Source organism: Trachemys scripta, chromosome 9 (assembly GCF_013100865.1).
Source record: "Trachemys scripta elegans isolate TJP31775 chromosome 9, CAS_Tse_1.0, whole genome shotgun sequence".
Classification (NCBI taxonomy): domain Eukaryota; kingdom Metazoa; phylum Chordata; order Testudines; family Emydidae; genus Trachemys; species Trachemys scripta.
Genome location: NC_048306.1, coordinates 95,111,017 through 95,135,915, shown reverse-complemented (window position 1 = coordinate 95,135,915; position 24,899 = coordinate 95,111,017). Strand labels below are relative to the sequence as shown.

Here is a 24,899-nt window from a genome sequence, read left to right as displayed (position 1 = left end):
CAAGACAAATCAGACTCCGGCCTGGGGTCCAGTAACCTGGAAAGGTTAAGGACTGAGTTAGGAGGACTGGGGGAGCCTCCCCTATTGGCCCTGCACGCCAGTAACCACCAGGGGGGTGCAGCAGGTGTCTCTCTTATTCCCACCACATCCCATGGAAACTGTGGCACTGGGGGCGATTCCTGGTGCCCCCTAATAATCAATATGGGTGGCAGGGGCGTCCCCTTCCTACTCCCCTCCAGCCCCATCACTGCTCGGGCAGGGGGGCCTCCCCAACAGTCAGGCGGGGCCCAATGCGGGGAGCAGGGGGGTCCCCCCGAGGGGCGGGGAGCGCCCGGGGCAGACCCAGCGGGGGGCGCCTCAGGGAGTCGGGGACCCGGTGCCGGGCCGCCGCACTGCGCATGAGCGGGAGGCGGCGGAAGGGCCCGTGAGGAGCCGGACTCGGAGCTGGAGGAGCCGCTGCCGCCTCCGGAGGAAGCAGCCGCCGTCGCCGCCCTCAGTCTCCGCCTGAGCCGGGAGGGGAGAGGCCTGCACAGCCCCCAACATGGTGAGCGCCGGGGGCGGCCTCCCGGGCCGGGCCGCGCTCCGGGCCCCGGGCCCCCGCCGCCAAGCAGCGCCGCTGTGCGGGAGCCGGGGCCTAGTCGTGGTGGCGCCGGGGGGGAGAAAGTACCAGGGGGCGGCGCCTGCAGCCCGGCCGGACAGAGCAAAGGAGGCCGGGGGTCACTGCGGGGCCTCGGCTCAGGCGGGAGGTGGTGCTGGGGGTCAGCCCCCCTTCAGCTCGGGGGGAGGGGCTCAGGCCCCTCAGCTCAGGGGCTGGGGGGGGGGAGAGGTCAGGCCCTCCACTCCGGGGGGGGGGGGGCACACTGCCCCCCCCCGGAATGGCATATGAGGGGAGGGGGCTGCGGGGCTGACTGGGCACCTCTGTCGGGGGGTCACTCAGGAACCTTCAGGTCAGTGCTGCGGGGAAGAGGTGACTAGGGCTCTATGGGGAGAGAGCAGGAACTGCACCTCAGGGCTAGGGGAGGGGGTCTGTGGGTTCCTGGGGTGGCAGGGGGGTTTGGGACCCTGCATCTCAGGGAGGGTTTGGCAGGGAGTAGTCCAGGCCTCTCCACAGCAAGGGCTCAAGGGGGGGGATTCCCTGTATTGTTTTTTAGGAGGGGGATTCAGGTCCCTGGGGTTGGGGATTTCTAACTTCATGGGCATTTTAGGGAGGTTCGGTTTTTTTGTGTCATTGTTGGGTTGGGTGGATTCAAATCCCATCGTACATCCGGAGCTAATGGGGATGCTTTCCCCCGGGCTCAGTGCCCAGGGTAGCAAAGCAACTTCACTGGTGCTAGGGAGGTTTCTGAGGTTCATCACACCGGAGCCTTCCTGGAGAATTTGTGGGCGTTTACTGCGTAGAGCGGGGATTGATCCCTTTCCCATCAGCATCACGAAGGACATTCTATCCATTGACACTTTTTAATTTGGTTTATTTTGGTAATAGCTAATGATTTCTGGTATACAGTGTGTTGTTTTTAAAATTATTATTTTTTTTTAATATGGGAGTATCTTGATATTGAGTTCTCTCACACACGTTTTTGTGTACTCAAGTGGACATGTTTTAGTGTCATACTTTTTTCTAAGGCCTCATCTGCACACAAAAGTTGTACCACTTTAACAATATTGGCACAATTAAAGTGGTACACTGCTCCTAGTAAGGACGTAGATTTATTGTTATAAATATGTGGGAAGGGGAATAAGCTATAAAGGTATAAGACACCTTTACAGCGCTATAACTGCATCCACACTAGGGGTTGTACTGGCATAACTATATCACTTAAAAAAAAAAAATCTCATCATGGAAGTGCAGACTCCTTTGAAAATCTTAGGCATAGTCTGCAAACCCCTAGGTGTCTGCGGACAACAGGTTGAAAACTACTGTTCTGTGATAATGACAATCTTTTGCGGACCCTTTAGACCAGGGTGGGCAAATTACAGCCCGCAGACTGCATCCGGCCCATGGGATTGCCAGCCCCACGCCGCTCCCAGAAGCGGCTGGTACCATGTCCCTGCAGCCCCAGAGGGAGGAGGGGGCAGAGGCTCTGCACGCAGCCCTCGCCTGCAGGCACTGCCCCCTGTAGCTCCCATTGTCCAGGAACGGAGAACCGCGGCCAATGGGAGCTTCGGGGGAGGTACCCTCAGGCGAGGGCAGCGCGCAGAGCCCTCTGCCATCCTTCCCCAAGGGCCGCAGGGAAGTGGTGCCAGCCGCTTCCGAGAGCAGCATGCGGCCAAGGCAGGCAGGGAGCTGTGTGCCGCTGCCACCCTGGAGCCGCTCACGGTAAGTGGCAGCGGGCCGGAGCCCGCACCCCAATCCCTCCTGCACTCTGCACCCCAACTCCCTGCCCTGAGCCCCCTCCAGTACCCCACACCACTCCTGCACCCCAACCCCTTGCCCTGAGCTCCCTGTTGCACTCCGTACCCCTTCTGCACCCCAACCCCCTGCCGTGGGCCCCCTCCTGTACTCTGCACCACTCCCTGCACCACAACCCCCTGCCCTGAGCCCCCTCCTACACTCCGCATCCCCTCCTGCACCCCACCCCTTGCCCATAGCCCCTTCCTCCACACCGCACCCCCTCCCACACCCCACACTCCCTCCTGCACCCCAACCGCCTGCCCTGAGCCCCCTCCTGCACCCCAACCCCCTGCCCTGCGCCCCCTCCTGCACACTGCATTCCCTCCTACACCTCGCACTCCCTCCCGCACCCCAGCCCCTTGCCCCAACCGTACATTCATAGCCCTGCATGCAATTTCCCAACCCAGATGTGGCCCTCGGGCCAAAAAGTTTGCCCACCCCTACTTTAGACATAGTCAGCGGACCCCAGTTGAAAATCACTGCACTAAGTAATTGTTACCTCAGCAGTGTTGTGCAACATTTTATAAAAAGCATCTTGTTAAGGCTTCAGAAAGTACAATTAAACTAGATACCTGTACTACTTAGGTCTTTGAAGGCAGTTGGCTTTAGGCCTCATGCCTCACAACACAACCTGGATATGCCATATAACCACACACAAGGTGTGTTGGTTGTGTATGCATATATCAACACCTGGCTTTATGATTAGAGATTGTAATTTAATCAAGCATTTGTACAATTTAAATACAAGAGAGAGGCAATGAGATATATTATGCTGTGAGTAGTCTCCTGAGGGAAGTGGTGGACGCCTATTTACTTTGGTTTTTTTGACACTACACTGAACAAAAGACTAGAAAACATTCTGTATGGAACAATGCTGTATTGACACTGATGGACTGGGTAATCTAATAGGTTTATTATTATGTTAATTTGTATTCTAGTAGTACCTGGCCACCTCAGTCATGGACCATGGGCTTGTTGTGCTAGGCACTGTACAAATAGGTCTTTTCCAGCTTTAACTTGTTTAATTCTACAATTATGTACTAATGGCTTGTTCATGTCACCATGAACTTCAAAGTAAAAACACACCCTCAGTATGAAATGGTTAGGATTTCTTGTAATACTACTTGGGTAGAAAGGCTCCGATTCTGCGAACACTTATGCATGCGCTTGTTTTTATTACCATGAATAGTCCTATTTAAATCAATGGGCTGTTCACAATAGTAAAGTTAATTACATGCTTAAGTATTTGCAGCACTGAAGCCTAACCCAGAACTACAAACGAATTTTATAATCTTTATTCAACAACTTACATTGTTTACTGTCTTGTGTATCTGCACATGTTCTCTAAGAAATGCTTCTCTTGTGATAAAATGGTAAATATACAGTTGCTTATGACAAACTTCTTGCAGCAACAGGAAACTGAAATTCTTGTACAACTTGAAATTCTTAATGTTTGACATTATCTTCTGTAATATCTTGTTTCGGTTCATGGCATCATTTTACAGTTTAATATCACCCTGTAAGTTGTAAGATGATTGTTTCACACAGCTATTTGGTACCTATGTGGTGAATATTTGTGTTTATAATAGTTTAGTGCTTGCACATCAAATTCAAAACCAGCTTATTTTCCTAAAGTAACATTTGTAGATTTAGCATCTGCATTTAGGATCAATTCAGGCCACTTCATCTGTATCTTAAAAAAGAGATGGCCAAAGGATATATATCTTTGTGTCCTTTCCCAGCTTTCCAAAGAGTCCATTGGGTTCATGTTTATATAGTTTCTTTTCACCAGAGCTATCTTAAGATTGTTCAGGAATAGGGCTTCTGTCAGAGCATTGTGTGATTTAGTGTGTAGCCCACCCTTGATTCTCTATTCACGTTCTTGCACTCCTGGTGGAAGTGTGTCCTATGGAAGCAGCTATATAGGGGCTGTATAGATGCTTCTAGGCTGGACCAGAATTATGGGTGCAAAACAACTATTATAGTTGACATGCGTCTGACGAAGTGGGCATTCACCCACGAAAGCTTATGCTCCAATACATCTGTTAGTCTTAAAGGTGCCACAGGACTCTTTGTCCTTTGTACAGATCCAGACTAACACGGCTACCCCTCTGATACTTAACTGTTATAGTGTTATTGTGCACCTGCTTTTAGGGCAAAAGTGGAAAAGGACTGAATTCAGCACTTACTCTGCCTGCTAGATTAAGGGCTTGTCTACACTGGCACTTTACAGCGCTGCAACTTTCTCGCTCCAGGGTGTGAAAAAACACACCCCTGAGCGCTGCAAGTTTCAGGGCTGTAACATGGCAGCGTAGACAGTGCTACAGCGCTGGGAGCTACGCCCCTTATGGAGGTGGGTTTTTTACAGCGCTGGGCGAGCTCTCTCTCAGTGCTATGCCACGACTACGCAGCAGTGCTTTAACATTGCTAGTGAAGACGTGCCCTAACTCAGAATTACCTCAGTGACTCGCAGAGCTATTACATTCTCTTGGTTAGGTAGGTAAGAATTGTATAAATTGCCATGAAAGATTATCCAATTACACACACACATTAATTGAAATAACCTTAAATTTGTAAAACAAATCAAGGAATGCCAGAAAACTTCAAGATAACCTTGCTGGTGTTCACACCCTTTCTTTGAGTGGTTTATGTTGCCGGATCTTGTGAACGTTTAATTTTTGTGTTCCTGAATTGAAAGTGAGTGGATCTTATTTCAGCTTAAAATACAGTTTAAAAAAAAGGAAAAGAAAATGTTGCTTTCTTCTTTTTATCTTCCTTTCCCCAAATCACCAGAGAAGAGAAGGTGATTATCAGGATATGACTATTAGTATTAGTACAAAAAATGCTGTGGGAATTGATTTTTGGTAGTGCTACACTTTAACGTGGACTTTGCATTTATTTTTAATTTGCCATGCACCCATATGCCATGGCACTAGATGCATAAATTATCCCTCAGTAAATGCATAGCTTGTTGTGGTAATAAATACTTCTGTGATCAGTTTTTATGCTCTCAACAAATATGATGAATAAAATATCCCTTGATCAGGTTTTGCTTTTTATGTTTTACCAATTGTATATGTTAATAAACACAGACAAGAACACTTATGGTTATTTGCAAGTGTCTGATGCATTCTTTTGACGGATGTAGCACAACACTGAATGCTTTTGATTCTAAAGAAAAGTGAAGAAATGCTGTTATGACCATAAGAATACTCCCATTAAGGTGCACACAAACACTTCACAAATCAGGACCCCAGAGCTAAAAGGTGATCATACCTGCCGATGCTAATGTCTGCATACAGTGCCTTCAGGTTATTCGGTGTTTGACATGAAGTCACTGGAGTTTAATGAGAGTGTAAGGGCCTCTCCTGCATGCAGATTACTCTGTAGGGTTTACAGGCAGTTTATGTATCCTTAACATAAGAACTGATTTTTTTCTAAAATGGAAGCCAAGATTCTGCAAAAGTTGATGCTACTTACTTGGAAAAGATTCCTATGCAGTGCATCTATATGAATTTTTAGGCCATAATTTAAGAGGCCTAATAAAGATATTAAAATATTATAGTTAAAGATGTAACCTCTAAATAAGTTCCAGTGCTCTGTTGCTATGAGCTTTTCTAAACTGCAGATTGACAACTGGCTAGAGTTTTATGAGTGTTCATTGCTGCTATTAGGATCTCTATGGGTAGTTGTGAAACTGACAAGAAGAGGTAGGCATCCAAAATATGACACTGGGAAGAGATTGGAATAGCAGAGTCTCCCATCACACCTGGGCCAGAATATTGGTTTGGTGGAGATGGTAATCGAACAAATACTCTCTACCTTCTGCAAGCCAGAGGGGTTTGGGGTGGGGATTCTTCAAATTGATCAGATGCCAAATAGCTGGAGACTACACACAACCTCTGGGGAAGTTCCAGGGGCAGCGTACTGGAAAGAAGTCCATGCTTCCCTTTCTAAGCAGCATGGAAGAAGGGGTGTTGACTTCTCACATGGATGTTAATCTTGAGCAGCTGGGCCCATCATCTTTATGATGGGAGGGATATGAGGGGGAGGGATAGCTCAGTGGTTTGAGCATTGGCCTGCTAAACCCAGGGTTGTGAGTTCAATCCTTGAGGAGGCCACTTGGGGATCTGGGGCAAAATCAGTACTTGGTCCTGCTAGTGAAGGCAGGGGGCTGGACTCGATGACCTTTCAGGGTCCCTTCCAGTTCTAGGAGATAGGATATCTCCATTAATTTATTTATTTATTTAGTGATCTAGCCATTATGTGTTTGGCAAATGTTTAAGTCCGATATATGAGAGTGATGGTGAGTGGGTGGCTGTGGGAACTATTTAAAAAAAATTATTTGTATTGCCATAGTTCTCCAAAGCAACAACTAAGATCTAAGTTCCCATCGTTCAAAAAGCTATATAAACACACAAGAAGACATGTTTCAGTGTGGGGGAGGAAGGATAGGGAAGCGGAAGCACATGACAAGAAATGAGTTGATAAAGGATGAAGATGATAACTGCCATATGGGGTCAGACCCACGGTCCATTTAGCCAGTATCCTTTCTCTGACAGTGGCCAGTACCAGAGCTTTGGGGGGCACGTACAGAACAGGGCATGGGGTTACATCCCTGACCATCTTGGCTAATAGCCATCGATGGACCTATCCTACATGAACTCATCTGTTTTTTTTGAACCCAGTTATACTTTTGGCCATCACAGCATACCATGGCAATGAATTCCACTGGTTAATTGAGTGATTTGTAAAAAGTACTTTCTCTTGTTTGTATTAAACCTGATGTCTGTTAATTTAATCAGGTGACCTTTTGTATTGTGGGAAAGGTTAAATAACACTTCTCTATTCACTTTTTCCACAGCATTCTTGATTTTATAGACTTCTGTCATAACCTCTCTTAATTGTCTCTCTTCTAAAATGAGCACCCCTAATCTTAGAACCATAGGGTTAGAAGAGACCGCAAGGGTCATCTAGTCTAACCCCCTGGCAAGATGCAGGATTTGGCATATCTAAACCATCCAAGACAGATGGCTATCCTGCCTCCTTTTGAAAACATCCAGTGATGGAGCTTCCACAATCTCCCTAGGCCGTCTGTTCCATTGTCCTATTGTTCTTACCGTTAGGAAATTTTTCCTGATCTAAATCTAAATCTGCTATGCTGTAGTTTGTACTCGTTGCCTCTTGTCCTACCCTCTTGTGGTAAGAGAGAACAACTTTTCTCCATCTTTTTTATGGCAGCCTTTCAAGTATTTGAAGACTGCTATCATGTCTCCCCCTTAATCTCCTCTTTTCCAAACTAAGCATATCCAGCTCCTTCAGCCTTTGCTCATATGGCTTGCATTCCATCCCTTTGATCATCTTTATCACTTGTCTCTGGATCCTTTCCAGTTTCTCTACAACCTTTCAAAATTGGAGACCGTACTCCAGCTGAGACCGAATAGAGAGGTACTATCACCTCCCGTGATTTGGGTTGTTAATGCAACCTAAAATTGTATTTGCTTTTTTTGCAACAGCATCATTGTTGAGATTGTGATGCACCACAACTCCCAAATCCTTCCCAGCATTGCTGCTATGAAGCCAGTTATTCTGTGTTTATGCATTTAGTTTTTCTTCCCTAAGTGTAGCACCTTACATTTGTTTTTGTTGAATTTCATTTTGTTGTCTGTCGCCCAGTTCTCCAATTTATGAAGATCCCTTTGAATTTTAGCTTTAGCCTCCAAAATGTTGGCAAACATCCCTAGCTTTGTGTCATCTACAGATTTGATCAGTATGTTCTTTATTCCTACACCCAGGTCATTAATAAAGATGTTAAATAACACTGGACCCAGAACATATCCCTGTGGAACCCCACTTGAGGCCTCCCTCCAATCTGACATCATTCCATGAATAGTTACTTTTTGTTTGCAAATTGTCCAATTATATACCCACTTACTGGTAGTTCTGCAGAGCCCGCATTTCTCCAGCTTACTTAATAGAATATCATGTGGAACTGTGTCAAAAGCCTTACTGAAGTCTAGGTATATTATGTCCACTGCATTCCCCGTATCCACCAAACCAGTTACCTTGTCAAAGAAGGAAATCAAGCTGGTTTGGCATGATTTGTCCTTAGTAAATCCATGCTGGCTGCTAGCAATTACCCTTTCATCCTCTAGGTACTTGCAAATTGGATGTTTTATACATTGCTCTAGTAGTTTCCCAGATATTGAGGTCAGGTTGACTGGTCTGTACTTCCCTGGCTCCTCCTTTTAAAAGATGGGGCATTATGTTAGCCCTTCTCCAGTCTTCCAGAACCTCTCCAGTGGTTTGAGCATTGGCCTGCTAAATCCAGGGTTGTGAGTTCAGCCCTTGAGGGGGCCACTTAGGGATCTGGGGCAAAATCAGTACTTGGTCCTGCTAGTGAAGGCAGGGGGCTGGACTTGATGACCTTTCAGGGTCCCTTCCAGTTCTGAGATAGGTATATCTCCATATTAGACCAGGGCTGTCAAACTCATTTTTTTGTTGGGAGCAGGAGCGAAAATTCACTGATAAGTAAATTTTGCAGTCTTGTGCAATTGCATAATGTCTCATTAGTGAAGTTAAATACTGTGTTTAAAGAAAATGTGTTCACTTAGAATTCATAAATAAGACTTTTTTTCATTCTTCCCCCTTTCCTCTGGGGGAATTTCTCTCTTTTCCTACCCTCTTTTAGGAAATTATGTTCTTCATCCCGTTCTTTGGAGGCAGGAGGTACTAGGGAGTGAAGTGGAGAAGATGCCATATCCCTGAGCCCAGTGCTAAGGAGCTGGGAGAGATGGATAGAGAAGAGGAAGGCGAGGCTAGAAAAGAACTTCTCTGTGCCAGGCTTTGTGGTGTTGCCTGTGCTCTCCTGCTCCTCCCAAGCAGTGGCAGTTTGCACAGGCATCTGTGTGGTCAGGCATGAGTTTCCTGCTTAGTGGCTCCCTCTAGGCTAGATTGTCTTTCATTTCAGAGGAAGTTGCAGGTTAAAGAATAGGGTTCTCGGCGCCACATGGAACTTGTGCGCTGTTTGACACCCCTATTCTACACAGACAAGAGATTTGTTTCAGAATTGTCAGTGTTATGCATAAACATCTATCTAGGTTCTTATACCGTGCTCATCACGTAAATTTGTGATCAGAGGGAATGGTCTGCAAAGACCTGAGTTTGTACTTTTCTCCTTATCCAGAGGCTGATAGAATTTATTAGAATATTCAGTCTATTCATTTATCTCACTTTTCACTGTCTTTTTTTTTATTCCAACAATGATAGCAGATAAACGTTTGTTTAACTGACTTCATGTTACTAGAATGTTCCCTTCAAGTTGAGGTAGAGGCATGTTAGCTAACCTGAATTAGGGTAGCAAGTACTGTATCTGTCTCTAGTTAAATACAGGAAAGGCTGTAGGGTGTGGTAGCCTCTCTATTGAGCATTTTAAAACAAGTCTCTTGAAACTCAGCTTCTCGAAATCCTTTTAAAAAGTGCAGTATGCTTTGGAACCTGTTGCCACTTGAGGTGTGGCTTATTTTTAGTGCAACCAAATATGAGCTGTAACAGGATATTAAAAACTTGGCAATAATCTTATCTCTTGCAGTCCCACACAGCAGGCTTTAGGAGAGCTGCCCAATCAATATGAACACATAGTATGGAAGCTTTTGGAGAAAGACTCCTCCAATGTACAGGGCCTTTGAGGTGATGGAGGGAATCTCAGATATGCCACCAGAAATAAGCTCCCTGGTGACATAATCAGAAAAAATGGATGTTAAATAATTCTAATAATGAAATATTCTATAAGGGAGAACATGGATTAGAAATGAATTGTAACACAGCTTTTATTAATCTGTTAAAATGAGTTCTAGTTTTATTTAAAAGGCATTGAATTGTTACTAACATTTAGGTAATCTTGGATATAGGAAAATTCTGAATGAATGAAACACATAGGCATATATTAAAACTATACAGTAAAACCAATTTAAGCTACAATTTTTTTACCTAGTAAATTGCTTTTATTTTTTGTTTTATTTATAATTTAAAATTTCTGTTTACCTTTTTCTGTAATTCACTGCATTCCCGTTGAAGCCCTTGCTAAGCTTTCCCCTGACCTCCCTTTGCTTTTTATACCATTACTCTTGGGATCTTCCATCAAACCTTGTAGGGATTGCATGGTACAGAGCATATAAATATCTTCCTGGTGATTTTTTTGTATTTAAAAATATTTGACTTACAAATACAAGTGTTAAAATAATCATAAGTGTGCATGGTACTTTACATAGTGAGTAAAGACTCCAGTCCTGAAAAGTTTACCGTCTGATTGCCCAGTCTTATAACTGACTTCATATGGGAACATTGGCCTGAGTGTATGGAATTAGTTGCAGGATTGCAGCCTTGATTGATATGGGCAAATATCTATAACCTTCCTGGTGTTGCTAATGGGGAGGGAGGAATGCACAGATTTGGAGTTGCCGTCTAGGATTTTGTTCAGTACTTTCCACAGCATATTATATATGTAATATTACAAAACAGGATGGATTTGATTTAAAAACTAGTCAGGAAGACTCGATTTAATCATAGATTTATACATAAAAGTGCATTCTTGTTTGTTGTTATAACCTTAATACATATTCTTCACAATTCAGAGATGTACGTTTTTTTTTAGAAGGTACACACTATACGTTTTTAAAGTGATTTATTTTGAATTTTTTTCAGATTAGTTTTACAGCTATATCAGAAAATGAATGATTGGTCATTTCATTTATCAAAAGTAAATTGAAGCAGATATTTAGGAAGTCATTGGGAGGTGAACTATCTCCAATTCAACAGGTTAATCACTGGGGGGAGGGATAGCTCAGTGGTTTGAGCATTGGCCTGCTAAACCCAGGGTTGTGAGTTCAGTCCTTGAGGGGGCCACTTGGGGATCTGGGGCAAAAATCAGTACTTGGTCCTGCTAGTGAAGGCAGGGGGCTGGACTCAATGACCTTTCAAGGTCCCTTCCAGTTCTAGGAGATGGGATATCTCCATAAATTATTATTATTAATATTTGGAGGATTTTCTTGCCATGCTGTATTAGTAGGAGAACATCACCAGACAGACATTTAAATTTTTATTTAACTAAAACAACAATGTTGTTGTTCTGGGTTTTTTTTCTTCAACAGCAAACTTAATATTTTAACAAAACAAACGTATGAATTTTTGAATGTAGTTAAACATTCAAGTTTTTTAAAATCAAGTTTGGTTTTGATAAAATTGTTTTTAACTAAAATAGTTAAATGAAATTTTTTTTAAAAACAAAAATTAAATCAACTATGTCAGCCAGGTCAACACGAGAAACTTAAAATATTGCCTTCTGCAGTTAACTCAGTCGTCTCCACCTTCACTTCCTGTTTGTTCATAATCTGGAAAAGAAAAACAAGCTTTCCTGCTTTTTCAGGTCCCAAACGATTTCTCAATTGGAATGAATTAATCCAAAGGAAGAAAATATTCTCTCTCTACCGGCAGAAGAAGCTACTGCTGTTAAGTGAGATTATCACTTCCAACAGTCTCTGAATCCAAGTGCTTAAGTGACTTCCACCAGTTCACTGGTGTGACTTTCTTTAAAACATCATCAGCAGCAAACATATATTCCTTGAATGATTCTTATTCCCAAACTGGGTCTCTTTTACGGCCTGCTGCCATTATCGGTTTTCCCTTCTAGTGAGAGAATGGTATGGTAGATCTCAAACCAATGAAGGCTACACTCAGAAAGACCTCAAGACTTGTGGAATATACTGCTCAAACAGTTTCACTTTTGTTTCTACAGACTGTCCCTCCCTTCTCACATTTATCTCCAGACTTCTCCTTGTCCAGATCTATTCCGCTCCCAACAATTTTCTATTCATTGAACTTTTTGAATCTTTGCACTTTTAGAGAAAGGTAAGGGATTGACTCTGTGTACAAAAATTTGCAGAGGGACAATAGGGTTGAGGTCTGTTATTTCTCACCTCTATATTTATTTAAAAACATTTTTGCTGTTAACAAGCATGTTAGCTCTGGAGACACAAATCCACAGTTTGAGAACTGCAAAACTAAGCATCTCTGATGGTATTTTCTAGACTGAGCAGTGAGTCCCATTGGGTAGATAGAAAGATTAACCTAAATAATCCATACAGAAGCCCCTGGAACACCATAAAATTGGGTCCCTAATCCATGAACTATTGGAACTCATTTACAAAACTTTTCTTAAACATTACATGAATATATTGTCTCATACTACAGAATTAGAATTTATAATCCCTATTCCATGATGAGATATATTTGAGCTATAGTGTATCTTAATTAAAACTATCTTTAGGCAGGTTTTTTCCTCAAAAAGCATTTTATCAAAAAATCTGATTTTTTTGATTAAAAAAATTATTTATTTTTATTCACCCTGTTACAAAATATTGTACTTCCTTTCTTAAAAACGGATATAAAAAAAAAGCATATTTACCTCTATAAGTAATCCTTCCACATTGTGCTTGATGTACATGGATGAAACTTTGAGTCCAATCCTGGAAGGCACTGAATGCCTCCTTTGAGGTGCTGAGCTTCTACAATTCCTAATTTCAGTAGTTGAGGGGCTCAGTGGCTCACAGGAAATGCGCACCAGTTTGAAACATTGGGCACTTACTCTACCATTATCTGTGCAGTACCTATTCAAATGGATTGATCTCTGTCTGCAACTGTTCCTGAAAATTTAATTTTTAACATACATTGTGGGAAAAGGAGCAAAATATGGGAAACTTGTTTAAGGCAAAACTTTATATAAAGCTGAGAGAGAATAAAGCAGCATATTCTCTATGTGCCAAGTTCTTATCTGTAAACATTTTCAGATAGTAATTCATTCCTTCAAATAGGGGTTTTAAATAGAAATGCTGATTGTCTTTCTTTTGTAATAGCATGAATGGGCTCCACTGTAGATCATATTTAAATTTTGCTTATGTATGCATTGTTGTACTCAATATAATGTGTAATACCTAGGCTGCAAACTTATGTTAACTACTTTTGCGAGTGTATTGAGTATTGGTTTTTCATGTCATCCACTCAGAGTTGTTCAGCAGCATTACATTGGATCTGACTTTTGAGTTAGAATAATTTGGAATCTGAAGCTCTGGTTGTACTTCCTAATTATTTAATTGGACACAAAACATGTGTTGGAATTGGGTTTCTGTTCCCACTCCTTTTAAAATGTTCATTCTTTGTCTAAGAATAATTCATGTCCGTTTCAGATCTTTGCCTTTTTTTCCCCCCGTGTGGTTCTGAAAAGGAGTCTGGCAGTCAGATAATGCTGTCATGGGCATGGTATAAAAACCTAGATAGGATACAAGATGAAAAATTGTAGGTTTGGGAATATGAAAATTTGGGCTTTAAAGCTGAGTTTTGTTTCCTAATTTAGAATGGCACTTTTTATTAGTAGGTTTCAGCATGTTGATTAGAAGGCTTTCTACTTTGAAAACGTTGACTATTTTTTTAATTGGATTCAGGTTCAGTGAAATGGCTGGAAGAGACCCTGTTTTCATCAATAACAATTGGGGTAATATTTTTATAATGTACTTCAGGTAAAAATGTCTGATTTGGAATACTAAGCACTCTTTAGTCCTCTCCCCCACTCAAAAGCAGAATCATTGAATCCAGAATCACATATTGCCTAGTAAGTTACTGGACTCAAGAAGTTGGTTTAATTTTGGACTTAAGTGGAAGGATAGTCTGTTTGTTTAAGCATGAGAACTCCTTAATTCTCACTGTGACCCTGATATGTCTACACAGTGCAACCCTCCCCCCCCCCAAAAAAAAAAAAAAAAAAAAAAAAAACCCACAGCAGCAATCTCAGAGCCTGTGTCAACAGACTTGAGCTTGCAGGGCTAAAAATAGAAGTGTAGACATTCCAGGTCCAACCCATGTCCAGATGTCTGTACTGCTATTTTTAGCACCTTAGCCCAAGCCCTATGAGCTCCAGTTTGACCTGGGTTCTGAGGCTTGATCTACACTGGGGGGAGGATCGATCTAAGTTACGCAACTTCAGCTACATGAATAATGTAGCTGAAGTTGACATACTTAGATCGACTTACTGTAGTTCTTCACCGCAGTGAGTCATCTGCTTCTGCTCCCCCGTTGACTCTGTGCCTCTCGCCAAGCTGGAGTACAGGAGTTGACGAGAGAGTGCTCAGGGATCGATTTATCGCGCCTAGACTAGATGCGATAAATCGATCCCCGCTGGATTGATCGCTGCCCGTAGATCCGGCCAGTAGTGAAGACATACCCTAAGACTCACTGCTGCAGGTATTTTTTTGCTGGGTAAGTTTTGTCACTGTATTGCTTTAGGCAAGTTGCTTAACCTTTTTGAGTCTGTTTCTGCTTCTATAAAATAGAGACCGTACCTACTTCATAGAACTGTTGTGGGGATTATATAGTTATTGTTAAGGACTTTGAAAACAAAAAGCACTATATAAATGTTTGAAGATGTTTCATTTTTCAATTTTCAGCTTTCACTATTTTTAAATGCTAGTATTATCTGAATTGAAGTTGCAAACTAGTCTGTCAACATCTGGTGGATTTTTTTTTTTTTTTGCATGAGGAATGAGAGTTTTCCAAATTACAGCAGACTTAAATTTTATGCATTTCAGTTACCTTTCTTTGTCACCCATAACATTAAAAATTGCTCTTGCTGTAAGCCGAGAACTCAGTATCTTCTAGGCAAGATAGGTTTTAAAAGATCAGCCTTTTAAATAGGAACTGTATGTGCATGTGTTACGCCATCATCACTACAACTTATTGCTTATTGAGATAATATTATCAATTTTAACATTTTCTGGATGGTTTGGCTAGGGGATTTGTATGATGATTTAGTTGATAGTTTTGCCATTACATAGAAGACCTGGATTTGAGGGTACCCTTGCATTGTGCAGCCAGAAGGGGTTGAGAATACTGAAGACACTGCTGACTTCTTCAAGAAAACATTATGATGCACACAATGTTGTTTGTGTGCACTCGTAGGAAACCAGCAATAATGTTTTATAGAAATGTATCTGTTTATACCTGTCCAGTTGTTTGTCTTATAGTATGCCTAAAAAATATGTCCACATGTAATTTAAAAAAAAAAAGCATCTTTTGATATAACCAACTGTAAGAAAAACAAGGTATGTATTAAGTATAAAGAGCATAAGTTGTGGTCTGACTGTTTAATGTTTGTTAAGGAGAGAAGTTTAATATATTGTGAAGGTTGTAATGGAATTTGGAGGTACTTATATTTTTTCCAGTAACCAGTGTTCGTCTCAGTATTGTCTTTTCTAACTTTCCTAGAACAAGTTGAAGTCGTCACAGAAAGATAAAGTTCGTCAGTTTATGATCTTCACTCAATCTAGTGAAAAGACTGCAGTGAGTTGTCTATCTCAAAATGACTGGAAGTTAGATGTTGCAACAGACAATTTTTTCCAAAATCCTGAACTTTATATACGAGAGAGCGTTAAAGGATCATTGGACAGAAAGAAGTTAGAACAGCTATATAACAGATACAAAGGTGAGTGCAGTGAGTTCTAACAATTACCCTTTTTAGATTATTTTATTTGCAGCTGCTAATTTATAGATTCCATGTGCATCGTATGCTTAGAACTGGGCTACTCTACTTAAATTTAAACTGACCTGTACACACTAACTTTTATGTAACTAATAATACAAGCCCAGTCTAGAAAAGCAGAGATACCATTTCTATAAGGCCACAGTACTGCAAAGACCCGCATGCTTAACTTGATGAATTATTGACTTAAGCATGTGTGTAAGTTTTTGCAAGATTGTGGCTTAAACTTGGAGCTTCATGTAGTGTTACCCACTTGACCCCTTGATAGCCATGCTTCTTTAGATTGATTGGTTCTTTTGTGGGTAACATATCACTCCAGACTTAATCCTTGACAAAATAAAATGGCATATAGATTGGTCACTCAGTCAGAAAGGTGGAGTGAGGATGGGGAGTCACTTTAAAAGCAACCCTGTAGTTTTATGAGACCAATACAGACAGGGCAGGAAAGTGATGGTAACACCCACTTGGCCTACCTGAAAATGTCATCGGTTGAATGTTTGGCTGAATAATGAACAATGTAAGGCGGAGAGGGTTTGCAGCGATCGATTAGATTCTAGTTAAAAAAATACTTCATGTTTTAGTTTAAAAAAAAAATAGATTTGCTTAGTTATCTTCACGTTTTCTATTAGTTTTAAGATGGGTGCTGTTTGCATAAACATTGTGTAATACACATACAATTATCCTGAAGTCTTTGCTGGCTTACATTAGTAGAGGGTTATTACCTCCTTTTGAAATGTGAAGACCTCTCTTCTAGTCCAGCTACTGACTTTTTATGAACTGTGGGGGGAAAGAGGACACATGGCTGGATGATTTGGGGTTGCTAATGAGGCAACAAAGTCTTTACCTACTAGGTTACTATATCCAATTCAGCACAAGTAATTTCATGGGGACGCCAATTTGGTTGTCTCAAAATCCATCATTGGTAGTGTCACCCACATTGGCAATCTTAGCCAAGAACTTAAGTGTGTATTGAGGAGTGAACTACCTTCATTTTCCTAGAGTTAGAGCTTATCTACATTAACCTGGAGGGTAACTAATTGCTTCCTTGATAGAGGAAGTTGAGCTAAGTTGTATAAGTAGACTGAGGGAGCTCAGTTGTGGAGAGACAGTAGAGGAGACAGGCAATGTTCCCGCAAATTTTTTCCATCCATGTGCGGAATAAATTTTATGCACACGAAGGTATGTGCGGATGTGTGCCACCAGTAGAAACAAAAAACCTAGATATAATATATATTTTAAAAAAGTTACCATAGGGATAATTACTCCAGCCAGGACAGGGTTAGGCATTTTAGAACTCACTAACCAAAGAATTAAATTTAAGTGTAAGAGAAATAAAAATTATGCTTAGACCAGTTAAAACACTAAAGTAACACACTTTGAAAGAATAAAATTACAGAGAATATAGGTGCACTGCAGGAAGTACCAAGAAGTAACAACAAGAATAATACAAGTATGTGTTGGGAGGTGAGTGTGACACAGACACAGACATGGGTGTGTGTGCTGGCTGCTGGGGAAGTTTCTGAGACATGCCGTGCGCTATCTCTTTGAGACACTCACTGAAAGCTCTCCTGCTTTGTCCTGAACCCTGTTGTCTTCCCTTCCCCGCTCTGCAGAGATGGGGTACACGGGCAGCAGGAGGGAGTCGGGGGAGAGTGTGTGTGTGAGAGAGAGAGAGACAGAGATTGTGTGAACTCACTGCTGGAGAAATCTCAGAAACAGTGCACTGTCTCTTTAAGAAAGGCAGTCACTCACTCACCGTTCACCGCAACAGCTCCGAGTCCTGAACCAGGCTGTGTCCCCTCCCCTGCTCTGCGGAGATGGGGTACGGGGGTGGGGAAGGGGAACACCTGACATCAGCACCCCCCTCCCTCTGCTCTACACAGCCAGCAGGAGGGTCCTGGGAGCAGCTGCAGGACGGAGCAACGTAGGGGGAGGAGCACCTGAACACATTCTGCCGGCTGAGCATGCTCTGCTAATCAGCTGGGTGGCATTTGAATCTCTCCTGGGCGGCCGCTCAAGTGCGCAGCTTACAGGGAACACAGGAGACGGGTATCTCTGACAGAAGCCCTGGACTAGGGCTTAACAGGCTAGATACAACCAGGAAACTACAGTGAAGCCTGAGGGCGTGGAAGGGCTATTAATTTGAGGTCTTGTGTGAATCTTTATTTGGACTTTTTTATACTACCCCAGAAGGGGTCTAGATTTTTATGTGACTTGGCCAGCAGGAGTGGCCAGCAGAGAGGGGATGCAAGAGGCAAAGTTCCCTGCAATGCCATGTTCAGACACGAGGGGGTGCGCGAGAGGTGGGGGGACACATTTACACATGATACCAGGAGGAGGATTTGGAACCTCACTCTCTGAAAGAAAAAAAAAAGGGGGGGGGGGCGAACTTCCTTTAAGGCGAGGTTTAGAGGGACAGACTTAAGAGTCTCTTTTCTTCTTTTGGGATGATGGAGTACATTGTCCGCATGCTGGCGGCCCAATAGGAGCAGATGCATGCCCTTTTGTTGTACCTACTACAACGGCAGCAACAACAGCAAGAGGCTGGACAGGCTCAGCAAGAACATTTCCTGCAATGCCTAGAAAAGTGGACCCCAGGGACCCGACTGGTTTTGGGAGAAGAGAATTCTGCCAGACAGGTACTAGGCCTGGCAAAGTTGGGCCCAGATTTTGATCCAGAGGGATTTTTTCACACATTTGAGAGGGTAGTGACCACAGCAGGTAGCCCCTCTTCAGTAGCCCCATTCTTCTCAGGAGAAACTCAGGCAGTCTACTAAGCTTTGTCTGACAGCAGGCACAGTCATACAAAATTGTAAAAGATATTCTGGATAAACTGGATCTGGGCCCAGAAGTGTACCACCACCAGTTTAGGACAGAGCCTTTTCCCCCGAGGGTGCATCCTAGAATAGCAGCACATTTCTAAGATCTGGCAACACAATGGTTGCAGCCTTACACAAACTCATTAGACAAAGTGATGGACCTTATACTTCTAGAAGAGTTCCTAAGGATCTTGTCTATGGGGATCCATAGTTGACTCTAGAAGTTTTGGCCAACTTCTGCCGATGAGGCCGTGGTGAGTCCAGAGACCTACATGGAAGGTGATAATGCTGAACCACCTAAACGAAGGTGTAGGTCAAAGGGACCGTTCTGAGGGAAGCAATGTGAGAGAACCCTGACTCTGGGATGGCATGGGAGACGCATGGAGAGAGAAATTCATAGACAATTCTGTACTTAAGAAACTGGAGGAGGTAGTGGCACTCAGAAGAATCCGTTTTTGTGTTTCTGGTGTGGCCAAGTGGCTGATATACAAAAGGATTGCCCAGTCACGGAAAGCGACTTGAGATGCTCCCTCAGTAGAGGGCACACTTCAGCCTACCAGGTAACTGCTGAAGTGGCTGGACAGGAAATGAGAGGACTGATTAAGTCTGGGTGCAGACAGAGTGAGGAGTAGTTTCCTCATAGTGAGAATAGATCGGCATTTGCCGGTGAAAGTTTCACATGTACTTGGAAGACATGGGTCTACCCGACAGCAGAGGTAGAGATAGAACTGCAAGGTTGGAGGAGCAAGCTGCGTGTCGGCATTGTAAGATACCTCTCCTGGTCCATAATTGTAGGTAGAGACTGGCCTAATCTCCCTGCCCTATTATGAAAAAGAGGAGTGCTCGGATCTGTTGACCATATGATGACCGTCACCCGGATGTGGGGTGTTGGGTTGCGTGGCCCAGCGGCAAGGATGAGGAGTGAGGACTCGATGGGCTGGGGGAGCTGATTGAGAGACTCTGAATGGAGACATCAAGACAATTACAAGCCCTGGTAACATAGTTATGTGAGGCAAACTGGGAGCTGGAAGAGGTGAAAGCATCATGACAGAAAATAGTAGAGGAGGCTGTAAAACAAGAGCAAGAACTGGTTTGGACAAGACTGGCATATGAAAAGAAGTAGCTGCACTGTATATCATGGAACCATGTGACAGTGGGGCCTCAATCTCTGGGAGTCAAGAGCAGGACCATGCAGGGGAGAGATCGAATTGGGCAAATTTGTGGGAATCGATGTCCTGAGTGAGGAGACAGGAGAAGCTGCCCTGGTCATGGACTCTGATCTGCCACGCCACAGGCAATGCAGGAGGCTGGATAAGCCCTGGAGAGAACACAGTTCCAGTAATTCCAAGGTAGGTTAGCCACTGCTGAAGAAGCCCTGCAAATACATGTGCAAGATAACATACCTTCCAGTAGTCTTTAAGATGTGCTAGATGAACCAAAACACTGTTCATCTGGATACATGACTTCGAAGAAGAGCTGGAATGACTGCAAGGCCAAGTACAGTAACATGTACAGAGTACCTGGACAGGTACTACCTCGGGCGGGGAGTGGGTAGGTGATAGGGGTTAAGTCCCGTCACCAGCCAGGCAAGGGAGGGCATCCAGCTGTTATGCTTTGCATCTTGGGAGTAACTAATTGCCTCCAGGATAGTGGAGGCAGAGCTAAGCCATACAAGTACACTGAGGGAGCTCATTTTTGGAGAGACTCCAGAGAAGGCAAATCTCTCTGACAGAGAGAAACCCTGGAATAGAGCTTAACAAGACAGGTACAACAAGGGAACTATAGGGAAGCCTGAAGTGGGTGGAGGGGCTGTTCATTTGAAGACTTGTTTGAATCTTTATTTGGACTTGTTCTTGCTACTCCAGAAAGGATCTAGACTTTAACCTGACTTGGTCAGAGGGTCAAGCCACAAAATACCCGAAGGGAGGAGTTGGGAGTGGTCAATGCAGCTGAAAAGTAACCAGCAGAGGGAGGGCAAGAGGCAAAGTCCCCTGCAATGCTGTGTCTGAGCAACACACGTCCACAGGGCACTTGCACTGCTCTTGCCTATGCTTAGTGTTCTGCATTTTCAGTTTTTATTTGTGGAAAAAAAAAGGGGGGGGGGGGAGTTTTTCAGTGTTTATTTTCCTAACATTAAAATGGGGGTGAAATTGGGTTAAAAATAAAAAAATTAAAAAATCCAGAGGGGAAAAAGAAAAACAAAAAAACTTGGATACACATTTTACTACAGTATAATTGAAACTTTTTTTAAATGAACAAAGGTATATTTTGCCTCTCTGAGCTAGTAGTTTTTTCCAGAAATCCTGGTTGGGTGCGCTCGCATAATTTTTTTCAAAGTATCCTCACTCATGTTGAGCCTCTTGCTGTCTTGGAGGTAGTCCAACTTTGAAAATCAGTGCTCTGCATCACTAGATCCAGGGGTGCACTCAAAGCTTTCCATGGCGCTTTGCAGAAATTGGGAAGTGTGTCTTGATGACTGTTCCGAAAAGCCAGCACATCCAGTTTCACATAGTCAGGGTTAGGCAAGTTCATGTAAGTAGTAAATTCCCTTTTCAGATTTGAAATTTTACTTTAGTGGCAAATGATTGAAACACTTCGGCATAACGGTTGGGGCTGCTACAAAATTGACCTTGAGGAAGGGGTGCAACATCTGGATGACATTCCAAGAAGAATCTTCAGCACCAAACGCTTCAGGATTCAGATTACGGACCATGGTTGTCTCCCATTTCTCGCTGAGCGTTGTGTTGAAGGTTTTGAATGTATTTTATATTCTGGGTTGGAAAGGATTTCCAGAAACAGCTGGGTTTTCTCGTCGTATGTTTCTCCTGCAGCTTTTGTGCTCAGTTCAGATGACATTTTAGTTGTCAGGATCTGATAAACGTCTGTATTGGCAAATGCGTTAGCAGTAGTTGGAGAAAACTCCAGTGTTTTCTGTATGACAGTGATACTAAGTTTTCAGCAATGAACATTACCTTTGTGCACAGAATCTGGCAGTTGTTTGGGTTATTTGCCAGTCTCTTCAGAGTTTCTGCTTTAGAGCGAACAAAATCAAGATGTTCTAGGAGACGCATTAGCACAGTCCTCACGTTAGTTACATGACAGGCAGCAAAACACAAGCTCATCCACCAGTGTGGCACAACAGGGGTAGATAATCGGCAGCTGGCTCTGCACTCGTCTCGCATTGCGTAAAACAAAGCCTTCAACTTGTTCCATGCTTGAAAATAGCCCTGAATCCAATGATGCAAGATTTCATGTCTTTCATTTCTTCTGTAGCAGTAGCTGCTGACAATGCAACATTAATCAGATTAGCAGGACAGGTAATACATAGCAACTCCTGTTTCTGATTGAGTTTAATCTCCTGTGCAAATTTAGCCATGTAGGAAGTAGAATCTGTGTTAGTTGTGGCCACATTTTCCCAAATTAGTTGGTACATCTCAAACATGTTGACAAAACCGCTGGCAGCAGAAGGGATGCATGTCACATCAGCACAAAACAATGCAGGTTTATTCGCTTTGAAATAAAAAAAATGAAAACAAAAGGCCAAGAAGCATGTGATCGAAAGCATCAGGATACTTGTAAAAAATCAGACTACTCACCCCATTTCCATCAATTCATTCCATCAGTTTAGATACCAAAGCATTGTCATTTTCTTTCAGATACTTACAAGTGAAGTTGTCGGCATTAGAAAGGGTTTTGCAGCTGTTAACAGTGGTTGTCCGGCGAAACAAAGAGCACGCACAAATTCATTTACACAATCATGCTGTGTCCTCTCTTTCATTAAAGCTCTGATGAAAGCTCCTGATATTGACTGTTTATCCCGAAGCTCACTTTCTTCTTTAAGCTTCTTGTGTCACTTGCTTTCAACATGCTCCTTTATTCTGTCAGCGCGAGCACTGACCTCAATGCTGCACTACTTGCAGTGCAATGCATCCTCTTCACTCCCATCTTTACTTTTATTGAAAATTTCTAAGCACTGATTTTCTTGTTGGTATTCGGGCATTGATTTGCGTTTTTACCCCATATTTACCTTTTTACCTTACCTATCTGTAATCCCCAGGGAACTTGCCTAGGTTCCTGGGGCTCTGTGTGATGATAGTTCAGGGAGAGGCACACTGTTCCTGGTAGCAAGGGGGAGCCAAGGGCAGACTCAAAGTCTTCTAGGGAACCAAGAGGGAGAGAGGAGAGAAACTGTTTAGAACAACTGGGGACCCTGTTGGTTTGGGGAAGAATTGCAGATGTGCCTGCTAAGAGGAAGGGGCAGAGTGAAGTGATTGATACAGGAAAGCCGGAGAAGAAGAGTTAGCCTGACCAATAGGGAGTGAGATTCTGTCCCTGGGAGCCCCCTGGAGGGGAATGAAGCCGTTTGGGAGCTAGCCACAGAAAGGGCAGGACTGGCTGTGTGAGGATCCAGAAGCCCATTTATCCAAACCCATAAGGAGATTGGCACTAAAGGAGGTATCCGGGTGGATAGGGGGCATTATATATCTTTATCTGTAGAGGATTAATTGCTTAAATCAGTGCCACACTAAATGGACACAAAGAAATAGGCGGGCAGCATGTCCTTGTGAGCCAGTGATGGTACGATATTAACATTGCTTGATTTTTTTCCAACCTCCACCATGTGTGTGTTCTGTGGTTTTTTTTTTTTTACACTGTGGAACTGCTTCAGTCTCAGAGTTGACAGACACAGCAATCGTGTAAAGCTTTTGTTTTTTAACAAAAATAAGTACCTGAAAAAAGACTGATTAGTAAATGGGTGTAAATCAGTAAAAATTGAGCTCCTTTAATAAAAAAACCTGGTAATTTATCAGTGAAAATCGATAAAAAATGAAAACGCAGCACACTGTCTCTATAGTATCTGTTCAGTGGCTACAGAGAGGATTTCACTGTACAGAGCTTTCGTTCCAATAATAGCCACGAGCCTTAACGTTTTCTTACAAATTGAATCTGAAGTGTATATTTTTAAAAAGTGCTTAAATATCCCCTTTTAATGTGACTTATTCCAGAGGTGATTTTGTGCATGTATCTGTGTGTGTGTGTTCATGTGTGAAGGAACTTACTACAAAATCATGGAAGATTGTTTGTTTTTAATCTTTATTATTGTATTCCAAAGATCCTCAAGATGAAAATAAAATTGGCATAGATGGTATACAGCAATTTTGTGATGACCTAGCACTTGACCCAGCCAGTATTAGCGTACTGATCATTGCATGGAAATTCAGAGCTGCGACACAGTGCGAGTTCTCAAAGCTGGAATTTATGGATGGGATGACAGAATTAGGGTAAGTATGCAACAGGTAAAAGAAACTTAGCAGTGTAACATACTGGAGAAAGCTGGAACTAAAAGGAAAATATGTCCACTTTTAGCAATTCAGAACTGAATTATGTCTTCTCAAAATGTGTCTAGTATCTGCCTTCTATAAATATAGAAATACATCTTCTATAAACTTGGCAGAAGTTATAAGCGAACCCAAATAAAGGGCAAAATGCTGCTTGGTTTAAACATGTGACTAGTCCCATTGGCTACAACAAAATGAGTGAATAAAAGAAGGATTTGGCCCAAAGGCCAAAATGTTTGGGGCCATTTATCTAAGAATGTAATTTCTTTGCCCTGCATCAGAGCTCTAGTTTTTGTTTTCTAAGAACATTCTGACAGACTTTTAATTATTCTAGATTACATATATCTGATTATCAACCAGCTTCTTCAAATGCCAGTGTGAAAAAACATTTTTTTAAAAAGCAGCTGAAATTGTTTCATAAACAGACTTGTTACGGACTTGCTGAAATTAGTTTGCATAATCCTTCTGTATTAAAGCAACTAAGGATTGTCCATAGTAGATAAGGTTTTAAAAATAAATTTAGCGTGTCATTTTGACAAAATGAATAATACACAGAAAAACTTGCTTTTTAAAATACAGATGTGACAGCATAGAAAAACTAAAGGCCCAGATTCCTAAAATGGAACAAGAATTAAAAGAGCCAGGAAGATTTAAGGATTTTTATCAGTTTACTTTCAACTTTGCAAAGAATCCTGGACAGAAAGGTTTAGGTATGTATTCTTAATTGTAAACACTTGTGATATAGTTACTAGAAACTGTCTCTA

The 24,899-nt window shown here is 42.6% G+C and overlaps 1 protein-coding gene across 2 annotated transcripts in view; it reads left to right on the top strand.

Annotated features, from left to right (window-relative positions):
- Positions 1-388: 388 nt before the first annotated feature.
- DCUN1D1 (defective in cullin neddylation 1 domain containing 1) overlaps positions 389-24,899 on the top strand; it is a 36,016-nt gene continuing 11,505 nt past the window's right edge. Inside the window, exons 1-4 of one of the 2 annotated variants that reach the window (XM_034781915.1) lie at positions 389-544; positions 15,704-15,920; positions 23,910-24,078; positions 24,715-24,845. In XM_034781915.1, the coding sequence (XP_034637806.1) occupies positions 542-544; positions 15,704-15,920; positions 23,910-24,078; positions 24,715-24,845 (520 nt within the window). In that variant the 5' untranslated portion in view covers positions 389-541. Of the gene's footprint in view, positions 545-13,916; positions 13,938-15,703; positions 15,921-23,909; positions 24,079-24,714; positions 24,846-24,899 lie in introns of those variants that run through there. The other variant, XM_034781917.1, reaches the window with a different exon arrangement.